The sequence below is a fragment of the Lepidothrix coronata genome, unplaced genomic scaffold (genome assembly GCF_001604755.1).
Source record: "Lepidothrix coronata isolate B3197 unplaced genomic scaffold, Lepidothrix_coronata-1.0 Scaffold107, whole genome shotgun sequence".
NCBI lineage: Eukaryota > Metazoa > Chordata > Aves > Passeriformes > Pipridae > Lepidothrix > Lepidothrix coronata.
Genome location: NW_016690287.1, coordinates 973,786 through 987,231, shown reverse-complemented (window position 1 = coordinate 987,231; position 13,446 = coordinate 973,786). Strand labels below are relative to the sequence as shown.

Genomic DNA, 13,446 nt, shown 5'->3' with positions numbered 1-13,446 from the left:
TTTCCTGTGCCGTTCGGGTCCCGACGCGGGTCTGAGAGCGGCGGAGCCCCGCGCTCGGAGCCGGCAGCGCTGGGATGCGGAGGAGCGGGGCCCCCCCGTGCGATGGGACCCGAGCGCGGGGCCGGAGCCGCGCACCGGCCGGGCACAGACACGTCCGGACGCGGACTCCGCTCCCCGCATCCCGAATCCCACCTTCCTTCCCTCCCCTCCCTGCGGGACGGCCCCGACCCCTCCCGGCTCTCCCTCCGTGCCCGCGGCTCCCGCCCCGCCCGGGCGCGCCCCCGCGCCCCGCGCGCCCCCGCGGCGGGAGGGGAGGGGCGGGGCGGGGACGCGCGGGGCGGGGCGGGCGCTGTGCCCTCCCTTCTCTCCCTCCCCTCCTCTCCCCTCCTTTCCCTCCCCTCCCCAAGGTGTTGGCGGCGGCTGCGGCGGGGACGCGCTCGCTCGCTCGTGGCCGCGCCGCCCCCCCGCGCCCGCTCCCGCGCCCGCTCCCCGCGGCTCTTCCCGGCTGCGGCGCCTCGGCCATGGCGGAGCTGAGCGCCGAGCGGCTGCGGGCGCTGCCCGGCAGCTGGAGTTACGGGATCAGCCAGGGCGGCCGCGTCTTCTTCATCAAGTGAGCGCGGGGCCGGCGCGGAGGGGAGCGGGGCCGGGCCGGGAGGGGCGTGCGGGGAGCGGAGGGGAGGGGGCGGTGGGAGAAGGGGGCGGCGGGGCTGCGCCTGCCTGACTCGGTCCGTGTGTCCGTCCCCGCAGCGAGGAGGCGAAGAGCACGACCTGGCTGCACCCGCTCACCGGAGAGGCCGTGATCACCGGGCACCGCCGCAGCGCAGGTACGAGCCCTGCCCGCAGCCCTGCCCGAGCCCCCGGCCCTGCCCCGCTCCGCTCGGGGGTCTCGCCGAGCCCCGGGCGGGCTCAGCGCCCCGTCCCCCGGTCCCTCGGAGCCGCCGCAGCCCCCCGGGACAACTCCTGGTCCCGCTCTTCCCGCACTCCGCGCAGTTGTTCTCCCCGGGCTGAGCGGGGCTCACACCGCCGAGCAGCCCCGCGTGTCCGGCTCCGCTCGGCAGTTCCTTAAAGCGCCTTCCCCTGCCCACGAGTTGTCCATCTGTGCCTGTGCAGTGTGTCTGTCTTCGCTCTCTCTGCGTTGCCTCGCATCACCCCTATAACGCTGTATAGTTACCATTAGAGACCGCCGTGTTCCTCTCGTGTTTCTCGCTGCCTATCCCGTCTATTCACCTGCGTAGCATCCTTTCTCAGTTTAGCACGAAACCACTCATCTGAATCCTGTTTCCGGCAGTACCTAGATTTAACCACGATAAGTGTACTAAAATATAGAGTCTGATTTCACTGGTCACCCAGACACCCTTTTTTTTTCTCCCTTCACTTCCATCTAGGCTGAGTCTGTGTGGTTTCTAAGTGACTGAGAGAGGTGGAATAGGTAGGAGGAAAAGGGACTTGAAACATTAGAAATAACTTGGAGGGAGGAGGGTGGAACCAGTCCTTGCTTCTGCTGTTTTGTTCCACTCTAGAGAAGTAGCAGCAGGAGGTGCTGGAGGAGGAGGATTTACAGCAGACACTCTGGAGACCAGGAGCCAAACTCCGACTGCTGGAATTGCACATAGGCTACATATGCCACTGGGAGGTGGTGGAGTGTAGTAATAAGTGCAGTTGTTTTTATGTATGTAATCACTTGGATAATCGCAGGGAAATCTGCAAGTGAATTGGTCTATATCAGATTATTTGCTTTTTATGTTTGGTTAATACTCATGCATTAAGAAATCAGAAACAGCCTCTTAGAAAACTGCAGGCAGCCTTTCTTTTCTTTTTTCCTTTTTTTTTTTTTTGAGTTGAGAATAGTTTAAAAACCACAGGTTTCTGGCTATTAGAACTCTGCAGTTTGATTTGCTGTGAAGGTCTGTTGTTTGTAAGAAGTCATTTAATGCTGGGAAATGGAACTACTGATTGCTATCAGGCTCCTTTTGCTCCTGCTTTCAGTGCTCAGATTAAAAAACTGGCCTTCATCTACAGCAATATGCATGGAGGCAGATGTGCTTTGCTCGTTCAACACTAGCATTAGCTGAGTGTTAATTCTTTTTTTAAACTATTCCCACTGTCTCTTTTGGCTGATGGTGATTTCCCAGTAATTTTCCAAGTGTCTCATTTGTTTCTGCCGTTAAGTGCCTTCTAAAGGAAATGCAATTTGCTTTTGAGTATCTGGGGTGTTGTATGTAACATAGCAAAGTTATCATGGGGTAAATTAAACTTATTTCTGAACACAAGAGTGAGGCGTGACCTTGGATATATTGACCATGATTTATTAATCAGATACCAAGGTGTCTGCAAACCAAATCTGTTTCTGTAGTTTCCCTCATTCATGTGTATGTTAATGAATCTTTCCATACAGAGATATAATCAAACAGATTAATTCTGGGGTTTGTATCTTGTTTTGCTCTGACCATCACTTTGGAACCTAGTCAGAATATATTCAAATGATGTCTTCTTTTAAACAATTTTTGAGTGAATAACACTTCTTTTGGAGATGTATGTTATTGTAAAGCTGCCTATTAAATAATGCTGTAAGGCATGTACTAGACGATGAGGAAAGCTTTGTCCTCCATTATGAATTGAAGTGCTTTTTATTCCTTGAGATATTCAGCGCTGCAAAAGTATTTTTTTTGCAAAATTCTATAGCAGCCATAAATACTTCTACTAGAGAGACTTCCTGTTTGCTGTACTTTGCCCTGTGCCATTATCGAAAGATGCCTTGATTTTTCTTCTAGAGAAGACAGGTGTGAAGAAAAATGCCAGACAGACAGAGCAAATAAGCAATGGGGGGGGGGGAACAACACATAACCCAGACTGATTTTTTTCTTTTTTTTAGGAAATGCATTCTTGCTTTTATAATTCAATGAGAGAGTGCTATGTCTCAATCATTATTTTTATTAACTGGGGCAAACTTTTAAGGGTAATGATGCATCTAGAGGTGCATAAATGTACCCAGCATCCTCAGACCTTCCATTACATCAGGAAGCTGTTACTTGAGAAATTGGCTATTAGTGGTGTGGGGGTTTTTTTATATGTGTACTCCTAGGAGTGATAATAGAAAGGAAGAGATGTACCCACTTCCTCCACTAGATTTGAATTGAAAATTATTTTCATGTAAAATGGGATAGAGTTGTAAACACTGCAGGAACACTTGTTAGTCACAACAGGTGGTGGAATTATGCTAATACAAGGCTGATGCTCTGTGGTGTAGTTGGTAGGATGCCTGTTAAGGTGCTTGTGACTTGCATGTAACTCAGTAGATGGATTTTTGTTTGGATCTCTGCCTTTCAGGTAATTTGATGCTGCTGAAGTTCAAGGCAGAAAGATCTGGAGATGACCACGAGTTCTACTGGTCAGAGGAAGGAACGTTGTTAAATAAGGGCACGCTTAGACCCTCGTTGTTATTACTGGAGAAGGAGAAATCCAAATCAGATTTTCATTCCTGTAGCTTCTCTTGGCTTGCAGAATTAAAACTGAGGCAGTATTGTGAGTCAGGTCTGAAATATTTGTTCATTGGACTGAAGGTTTCAGCATGTGGAATCAGACACACAGTATTTTAACTACCTTGGTGTCAGGGAGTAGACCAGTATGTCCAGCATCATTTCAAAAGGTAATTGGGATGTTTTGCTGCTTGTTTTCCAGACTTACCCACAGGTTGGGAGGAAGCATATACTTTTGAAGGTGCAAGATATTATGTAAAGTAAGTTAAATGTTTGTCACAATACTATAATTTTCAATTACTTTGTCTAAATGTTGCTGTAATTTTGAATGTGTTCCAAACTGAACTTAAATGTTACGCTGTAAATCTAAAAGGCATATTCAAGCTTGTAATAGTGTGTGTAGCCCTTTGTTTACTGAATTCTGCACAGCTGAAACAATTTTTTGAGTTTTTGTGTTAATACTTCTAATTAAAGCTGTTTAAGGATGCAGATTCAAATGCAATTTTTGCTGTGAGTGTAACCATCTAGCGAGAAATGTCCTTGCGAGTCAAGAATGCCTTGAATTGGTTGGTTTGACATTTGTGTGTGTGCACTGTCCTGCTGTAAATGCTTTCACAAAGGCAAGCTCTTGCTTCATCACAGGGAGAAGAGTCTTGCTTTCAGCCCTGTTCTCTAATTACATTGTTTAAAGCCACGCTGAAGGTTTAATTTGGCCATTTTCTTTGTGGACCTCCTGCTTCTGCTTCTAGCATCGATTTTTCATTATTTCTTTTGTTCCTGCCTTAGTATGTTTTGAGGAGTATGTTCACTGTGGTAGACTTGCTGTATGTATTGTCTTTTGAATGAGAGACATGGAAATACAGCTCTTATGCAGAAGTCTAGAAGGGTGTATTGATTGGATCTGTACAAACTTCTTACAAGCTTTTCCTCTCCAGATAGTTAGACCATCCTTATCTGGACAGTTTTAAAGTGGCACCTGTGTATATTTGTCAGATTAATATGCTTCCTTTTCTATTATTTAAGAGTTCACAGGCTTTTCTCAATGCAGTCAGGAGTTTTTACTCACTGTACTGTGTGTTTGCTTTGCTGTGTTTAAATGAATAGTGTCATCAGTGGGATAACTTAGGAGTGAAAGCTGCTATTAGTCATAGAGCTTATAAGCTACAGCTTATAGGGTTTTTTCTGTGTCTTAGTGTTGAGCAAAAGATTGCTGCTCTGTGTAAGATGCGTTGTAGACATTGTGAGATGGATGTTATGTATGTGTTGCATGGTTTATTTCATATAAGAACATGCTTGATTTGATCCTAACCAAAATTTAAAAAGATATACTGAAGGAAAATGCTCCCAAAAATCTGATCAGAATGGGTGCTGTCCTTTCTAGCAGGGGACTGCTTGTTAATAGGTGATGGGTTTGTTTTAGTGTTCTATTCTGCCTTATTTCAACTGGCAAGAAATGCACCTGACTGCGGACAGGGATTCATAAGAATTTCACCTCCAGAGTTCTCTGCAGATTATTAAATGAAGACAAGTGAAAAAGAAAGCTATGTTTGTGTGTGTATGCAATATAAAAAAAATTCTTGTAGACTTTGAGATGGAACTTGTTCTCATAGAATAAGCCTATAGACAATGTTGGCTGGCTGTAGTAACTGGAAAATAGCGACTTGAGTTTTCTTGGAATAAAAAAAAAGTGTGTGAACAGCTATTGTAGAGCAAGTGATGCACTTATGGACAAACTTACCAAGTTCTGGTGTTCAAGGTGTTACCATAACTGTTAGGATGTACATTGAGCTGATTGTTTTGCTGACAGTGAGCCCTAAATAGCTCAGCTTGTATTTGAAAGTTGTGCTGCATCTTCTCTGTGATTTGATGGACGTAGGAGGATGGCAGGGATAGTGCTGTCAGGCCTGCTGAAAGGTTCACGTGGTCTGACCAGTTTGGCATCCTTAGCTAAATACGTGTTTGTTGTGTAGCCTCCCAGGCTGAATTTGAATTTCTGCCCAATGATAGCTTCTCCTTGTAAAGCTGTCTAGCATTCAGCCCTGCTGGTGCTAGAGAAGATGTGAGAGCTAACGTAGACAGGGTGACAACATTATAATCGCTGCCTTATAATCCTAGGCAATGTAACTCTGGGTGATATGTTGATTATAATAATTCTAGTTGTCTGAATTTAAACTACTCCGGGGCTCCCTCATGAGGGGCAAACAGTGTGGGCTGTTGTGACCTCCTGCTATACAAGCACCCCCACATGTGGATTTCTAACTACGCCCTGCTCATTTGTGTGTGCTGGTTTGCTAAATATTAATGTTTATAGTGTTTATTGCAGCGTAACAAAAACTATGTTGTAAGTAAATATATTGAAAGCTTGTTTGTAAGTTGCAGGGAAATGAATGTTAATAGCCTGCTATTGATGGGTTCAGCCACGTGAAACTTGGCTGTTGGATTTCTGTGATGTGTCCGCTAAGAGAGTTAGACAAGAAGGATAGTCAAGTTTCATGATCACATAAATAATTTGACCTATCTTCTGAGGCACAGCTTCAAATATGTGGGTTGAATAGAAATGTTTAACAACCTTGCTTTATGGTAAGATCTTATGCTAGACTGTGTTTGAAAATAAAAACCTTTTGAAAATTATTCTTCTGGTTCTTTAATAATAGGTCTTCAGTGTTCCAAGTGGGTGTGTTGCTGAATCTATTACTGTGCTTTTTTTGGCTTTGATGTAGTAAACACTGTATAATCAAATTGGGATAATGTCGAGAAGATAATCGTCAGCTAAATCCTAGCATTCCTTGGACTGGAATTTCAAACAAATGACTCAGTATAGAGACTGCATTGACATGTGATTATTTTAAAGGACACTGAATTTTTCTTGGGATGTGTATGCTCATTTTCAGAATAAGGAAATACTAAATGGTGACAGTTTTACACGTTTTTTTCTTCTCCTTCCATGACATTGAATTTGTTCTAGCTTTAAGATGGAAAGATACACTGAAACGGGGATAGATAAGGAGTTGTTTCCATTGCATAACGTGGTTTTCTTTTGGCATAGGGTTGTATTAGTAAGTTGATGCTGGCTAGTACTTTGACCTTTTTTTGCAGGGGTGTGTGTTTTTGTTTTTTTTTTATTAGTATAATTCTGTACTTGCTAGTGGCAGGATCCTTTCCCAACGTCCTTCTCATCCCTTCTAAATGCAAATGACAAAAGGTATTATTTGTTGTTTGGAGTTTTAAAAAGTGTAATGTGATGATACACTGTATGTGTTCTCATGCCATGTAGTTCCACTGTTGAGGTGTTTTGTCTCTCTGGGAGTGAGAAAGTCTGATTTTGTTTACTTAACATTAGACGTGCACAGAAGGCCCTTCCTTGCCTTTTGGTGGGAAATCTGTCATTAAACTTTGCTGGAGTAATGCTTGGTTTAGTATTTATACAGTAACTCCTACTGAACTTTTACCTGGAACATAGAGCTGTATGACTGTAGAATTGATACATTCAACTATAACCTTTAATACTTTATTATCAGTTAACTGTTGAGTCTTTTGTGTTATGAAGTAAAGCAAGGTATGGTAAAACTCCTGAGTTGGAAAATTACAGCACAGCAAATTTGAGATTTTTCTTTTGCCCTGCTTAGAATCCTTCACTGAACTGGTTATTTATGCTGAGTGTCTTGAGCACTCAATGAGCTCTGAAAAGCTATCCCCAAAACACATCTAAGCTATATGGAAAGCTTAAGTTACTTATATTATTTATAAGTGCACAAGGAAATGGACCCATGGGACAATCCCATTATGATACTTGTCAACAGAGAAAAAGTACCTGGTCATGGGCTTCAGACTCCTCACCTATTAAGATCAATGAGAATTTTGAACTTGATGTTTTTAGTACCTTGTGATGACTTCATAGTCATTGGGCACCAGAGCACTGGTTTTGAGCACCATAAAATGACATCAGTATATCTTTCTCTCTCTCTCTCTTTCTCTCTCTGTGTTTATTCATATGCATGTGTTGAAAAAACCCTTTTCTCTGGTTAGAACCACACAACTATCAGGCATTTGCTTACTTTTCCTGCCTTTTTTCTTTTTCACTGTAGTGGCTCCGAACATACCTTTAGGATTTTTTTTGGTTCTTTTCGAAGCAGGGTTATAGTATTTAGGTTATTAATTTACCAAATAAAGTTGTCCTAAAAATTGATCCAAAGATGATATTTGTGGAATTTTGCATCAGTCTGCCCAGTTTGGCTTCTACAGAAGTACTCTTAAATAAGTGTTTTGTGGGTGCTAGAACTTGATATTTCTTAACTTTGTTGTAGGACTGATATTTTTGGGCAGTACAAAAGCTGACTGGAGACATTTTTATAACTTAAAGAAATAAGAAGGTTAGAGTTTAATTTTTAGGGTTTTGTGTTGAAGTTTACCTTTTTTTCTGTGTTTATCAGAACAATTTTTGCCAGTTGCTCGCTGAAGCAAGACATTACAAACCCTGTCCAAAGCCGAGGTGGATTCACTGTTGTGTCAAATAGAGGTTTTGTATGCTTTTATAGAGACTTTTTATCAATGCAGGTTTGTTTATTGTAGACACGTAGCTTGAAAATTGGGAAGGCGAGAAAAATTTATTAAGTGATTAAAAGGGATAAGATCTCTTTCAGCTTTGAGCTTCTGTTGTTTACTAAAATAAACCTGTGCTCATTGAGAATTCAGCTTTCGTTTGAACCTTTGTCTTTTATGTGCATTCTAAAGATCCTTTCCCATTCAGCTGAGACTTTCTCCAAAAAAATTAAAGAACAACTAGCCCTGTTTGCAGAGAAGCCCTTTCTTGAAAGGAAAAATGTAATTTGAAAAAAATAAGAACAGATCAAACTGTTCTCCTCCAAGGCTGAGAATCACAGTGTTCCTCCCAGAAATTCAGTTCTTTTTTTGTTGCCTCTAACCTTTATTTTACTAAAATAAAGGCTTAAGTTTATTCTTTTTCTTACATGGTGAGACCTCTAGGTCAAATAATGGCATATGCTTAGATGGGTGAGCTGGGACATAACAACAAGCTATCCTGTGCCTTTTATAGTGAGCAAAGCTGTTCAGATAAGAAGAACTTTTTGGGAATGCCTGCAAATTTATTATCTATTTTAACATTTGCTTCTTTATTCCCCTGAAATATTTCAAGAACCAAAAACAGTGCAGTGCTGAAGCTGGGTGTGGAGGTGGAGGGATTCTAGACACAGGAAGAAATGGGTGTGGGACAGAGGAGAGGTGGGACAGCATCCAAAAAGCAGCTTACATGTTGGATGTGGAAGGACGAGGTTGTAGGTAGTGGTGTAAAAGGGTGGGAGTAGTTGCAGAAGGGGAAGGAGTGGAGACAACCAGGCTGAAAGGAGCAGTGACAGTGGAAAGTCAGTAAAAGGAATAGGAGTGGGAGCTGATTTCCTAGGAGTAAACTTAATGGAATTTCTCCCAGAGGGAAGGGTGGCAAAAGTTCACCCTGCAAAAACAACTTGTCTGACTCGTGTGCAGGTCTGGCAGGGCCCATTATCCCTGGCTTAGGAACCTGTTTCAAAGTGAGTCTGGGAGGTAGAATATCAAATGTGAACCTTAGGAATTACTGTGCCTATAAAGTCTCTTTTTGCCTGTGACGTCTGTGGTTGATATTTTGAGCTGTCGCTTTCCTGAAGTGTGTTTCTAAATTGGGCAATACCTTAAATGCTTCACTTTCTCTGGGATAGACTTGAAAGCATGAGGAAACTTACTGTTTGTTTTGGTTTTTTTTAAACCATTATCAAGTTTTTAAACACTTGTAAGAATTAATGTATGATTATTTAAAAACACAAAAATACCTATACGTAAGTTGTTACGCGAAATGCTGAAATCTGTGAGAAAGACACGGAAGATACTCAAACCTTTTGATATTTGATAACAAATTAGTAAATTAGTCTCTAGTTTTAGATCCTTGTTTCCAAAGTGCTAACATTTCTTCCCTCACCTGGGTCTTTATTGGTGACAGAGTAATAATAGCAGATAAAGCAAATATACTATACTTTTACCACATTGCAGTGAATTGTTACGTTGTCTTTCATTTTTGTTATCCACTATGTGTGGAAGATGGTAAAAAGCACAGGAAATGCTGATCAATCAAAGTTTTATGTAGGTGGCTGCTGCAATAAATATAAAATGAATAAATGCATTTTTTCCCCCAAACCTTCCGTTCCTTTGCTAAAAAAAGATAATTGATGTGCCTTCTCACAAATGATTTTGGGGCACGTACCAGTGTTTCATCTTCCAGTTGTGTCGGGGTGTTGCATGGGTTCTTTTAGTTTTCCTCATCTTGGTTCCCATGTCCTGCAGCACTTGGAACTGAGGGACACTTCCAAACACTCCTGAACTGGCAGGCAGGTGAACCTTGTGAACTTTGCCAGCAGGGAAGTCCACATGCTGTAGCTCCTCTTTGGCAGAACTTTTACAGGTCCAAATTTCACCTGGTGCCTGTTACGTTCTGCTTTTGCTTTAAAGGAATTGCACCCACTTTTTTTTTTTTCCCCCCTCTGTGGTCTGAAGGTGTTTGGTTGTGCCGGATCAAAACCGGTGTCTGTTGTGGTGGTTGCGCCAAGCCTGTTTTTCCTGCATGTGTTTATGTTACACTGGCTCTTATTACAATGAATTACACTTTCATTAGACCTGAGATACACTCGGGTTGGCAGTTCAGAGCACTCCTCAGTTCGCTTCTGTGTGAGAGGGGAAGAGAGCTCCTGCGAAGCTGGAGGCAAATGCTGGCTGCAAGCAAAGCTCCCCAGCCCTGACTGCTGGGATTTCTGCCAGCCTGGTGCCTGTATATGCGTTTTTTCCTGTGTTTCAGTGAGTAAGTACCTAAATTTAAACTCTCCTCTTTCCCTTGCCTTCTTTCTTTGGAATGTGGAAGATAACCTTTCTGCTCTTGCATTTGGTTGAAGGGAAGGTGATGTCGAGGGGGGGAAAACGTTGCATCGGCAGGAGTTTGGGGATGGGAACTTAATAGCACATAAGCACTCCAGTAAAACTCTCTGGGAAAGATTCCTCCTTCCCAATACGGGGTAGGACATGAAGATCTGCTTAAACAGTTGGTTGAGAAGTTGCATCTTTCTGCTCCAGACCTATGAAAATTAAGTTGAATACTCATTTGAAATCTGTGAAATGGGGAAAAGAAGTCTTTTAGAGCGCCTGTGTGGCCTGTGATGGTCTTGGAGCTTTATATCAGCTATTAAAAAGATACTTGGTTATTCAGGAGACTCCAGAAACTTAGTTCTTCCTGGCTTTCTCCACTGTGATTTAGTAAGAACAATTATTTGCAAGGAAGGGTGTACTGCCAAGCAACCTAACCTTTAAAATCAGCTCCCTGTTTCTTCTTCTTCAGGAATCTGTTATAAATCATGTTTAATGGAAACAAATACTTTAAACTAATTTTGTGCTTTATCAACTGGAAACGTTTCAGTGTGTCAAACCAGGTAAGAGAGGTCCTAGAAAGCAAAGGTGTTTGAAAGCAAAATACCTGGTGAAGGTTTTGATTTCAAATGCCATCTTTGAATTCCAGGATTTCCTGGAAACTTTTATCATCTTTACTACTCGTTGAGTAAGTAGGACTACTGAAAGTGCATAAGACCTGCAAAAATACTGCTTTTGATTTTTTTTTTCCCCCTTGAGCTGTACTACCTGCAAAATTCTGTCCATTTGTATTTCTTTTATTCTCTAATTTTGTGTTGAATCTTGCACATTATGCAGCTGCTGACCAATGTCTCTAACATTTATCATTTTTGAGAATGTATTGTGGGATGAGTAAAAACAGGTTACGTGATCTTTAAAGGTTTTCCATGAGCTTGGTTTATAAGAAGGACAGAAATCTCACTTTGAAATAAAATTTTGTAAGCAACAGGAGTAAACACGTGGTGCTCTCAAATGCCTGTGATGAAGAAGAAAACCTTTTAATCTGATTGAATGTCTGAAAGGGTAACTTGTTTTCTGGATGGCTAAGACTGCTGGGTGGGTTTTTTCTTTGGTTGATATTACATGTTGACCACAGCACTTTGTAAGGTTACTTTATTTTGTATTATTCCATGTACAAGGAAAATCCTCCAGATGAATATAAAACTCTTGGTTTGAAATCTTTCATAAGGTTTGGTACAGAGGGTTGAAAAAGAAAATTGCAAACAAGGATATGTGTTTGAGCAATCAGTGTCATAACATCAAGTGTTTATTTTAATGATGAATTTTAATGAGAGGAATGATGCAAGTTAAACCTCATTAGAAATTCATATAATCTGTTCTAATCTTAAATCTCTTATGGTACAAACTCTTATCTTCTCTGCTTAATGTGGGTATCAGTTGCTTACCTGGTCTGAAACGGTGAAGTAACACAAATGATACTGAAGTTATTTTGTAATCAATAACATTTTAGCTTTTACTGATTGATTCGTCCTCTTTGTTGTATCTGCAGAGTTAAAAGAATTTTACCTTTGAATCAATACATTTTTACTTGGTTGAATTGAAACCTAAAAATATCTCTAATACAATGAATTATACTGGAGTGGGTCACTAAAGTTACCCGGGGGTAGTTGTTAAAATTGTCCTACAATGAATTTGAAGAGTTTGGGAGCCTAAACAGTTCTGCTCATCATTGGTGGGAGTCTTGGGCCATCTGTCTGCAGTTTGTGGTCAGTAAAAAACACTGGCTCAGGATTTCTCATCTCTTTCCACAAGTACACCTAGAGGCTGATGGACCTTGAGACAGTAGTGGTGTGTTCTGATCTCTGTCTGCTGTTTGTGTCCCTCCTTTTTCTCAGCTTCACGTAAAAATGAGCTGACAATTCTGCAGTCAGCAAGGCCTCTTCATAAATCTTGCCTTGAAGTGGTGTGGAGAGGAAACTAGAAGGAAGCTGAGTGCAAATTGTGCTAACACTGTTGGAAAAGGTGTTTTGGCTTGTATTTCCTTTTGTACTGAGCCTTGTATTTCTTTATCTGCAACTCCTGTCTGTCTGACAATTCAATTACTGAATGAAAGGGGATTTTTTTTTTCTGGAAATTGAATTTAAAACTTTCCCAGGTTAAAACTTCCTCTGTAGTGATTGCCACAAATAGGGTTTAAGGAAAGTGTTTTGTTCTTAAGAGTAGATAATCTGACAACCAAACCATTCATTACATTTGCCTAATTTTCTAGCTGAATACATTGCACAGTACACAGTAAACAGCATAAAAGGTGATGTTTTAGAATTATTTATATGAGTCATGCCTAGTAGTGTGGTAAAGTGACTTCTGTTTAAATATAAATTTAATGACAGAGTATCCTTTTGGCCCTCATGTTGTGAGTAGTGCTTATATATTTGACACATATATATATATATATATATAGGACACATTATTCTTCATGCCTCTTTGAAGGACCACCACTCCAAGTTTCTTACCTGGAACATTTGCATTTTTTTTCACTTTCAAAATATAATCAGGAAAAATCTGAGCCTTTTCCTGAAGTGCTCTTTTTGTATTCTAAGCTAAACATTTTGCAATGTGCTTCAGAATAGAGCTAGCTCACTCTGTGGTTTTTGTTCAGCTTCAGGTGAGAGTGCCAAACCTGTCTAACAAGAAATTCGGGATTTCTGTTGCCTCTGATTGCTCACTTTGTGGTTTAAAACAACAAAAAGTGCTATCAAATTCAGCAGTCAATTCAAATGCCAGTGCTTTATCCTCTTCATTATAATCTTTTGTTTGGGTGCCTGCTGCTTCAAAACATTTCTGAGCTCAGATAGGTAAGTTATTTGAAAATCTTACCATTTTGTAGCTGAAAAAGAACTAGAAGGGAGACATAAGTAGAAAACAATCTGTTGATAAAAGCAGTGATGTCCTATTAGCCTCTAAGTGGGGTTTGTTGTGTTTCACAGCTCTCGAGGCTGCATCAGGCTGAGGAGTTCGAAATACCAACATCTTGGTTTTAAATAAGAGGGGGAGGAAGTCTTTTGCAGTCGTT

General features: G+C 41.6%; 1 protein-coding gene across 7 annotated transcripts in view; it reads left to right on the top strand.

The window, feature by feature from the left end:
• The first annotated feature begins 513 nt into the window (after positions 1–513).
• PLEKHA5 (pleckstrin homology domain containing A5) overlaps positions 514–13,446 on the top strand; it is a 167,596-nt gene continuing 154,663 nt past the window's right edge. For all 7 annotated transcript variants that reach the window (XM_017823956.1, XM_017823954.1, XM_017823952.1 and 4 more), the window contains exons 1-3: positions 514–610; positions 748–824; positions 3,679–3,736. In XM_017823956.1, the coding sequence (XP_017679445.1) occupies positions 522–610; positions 748–824; positions 3,679–3,736 (224 nt within the window). In that variant the 5' untranslated portion in view covers positions 514–521. The remainder of the gene's footprint in view (positions 611–747; positions 825–3,678; positions 3,737–13,446) is intronic.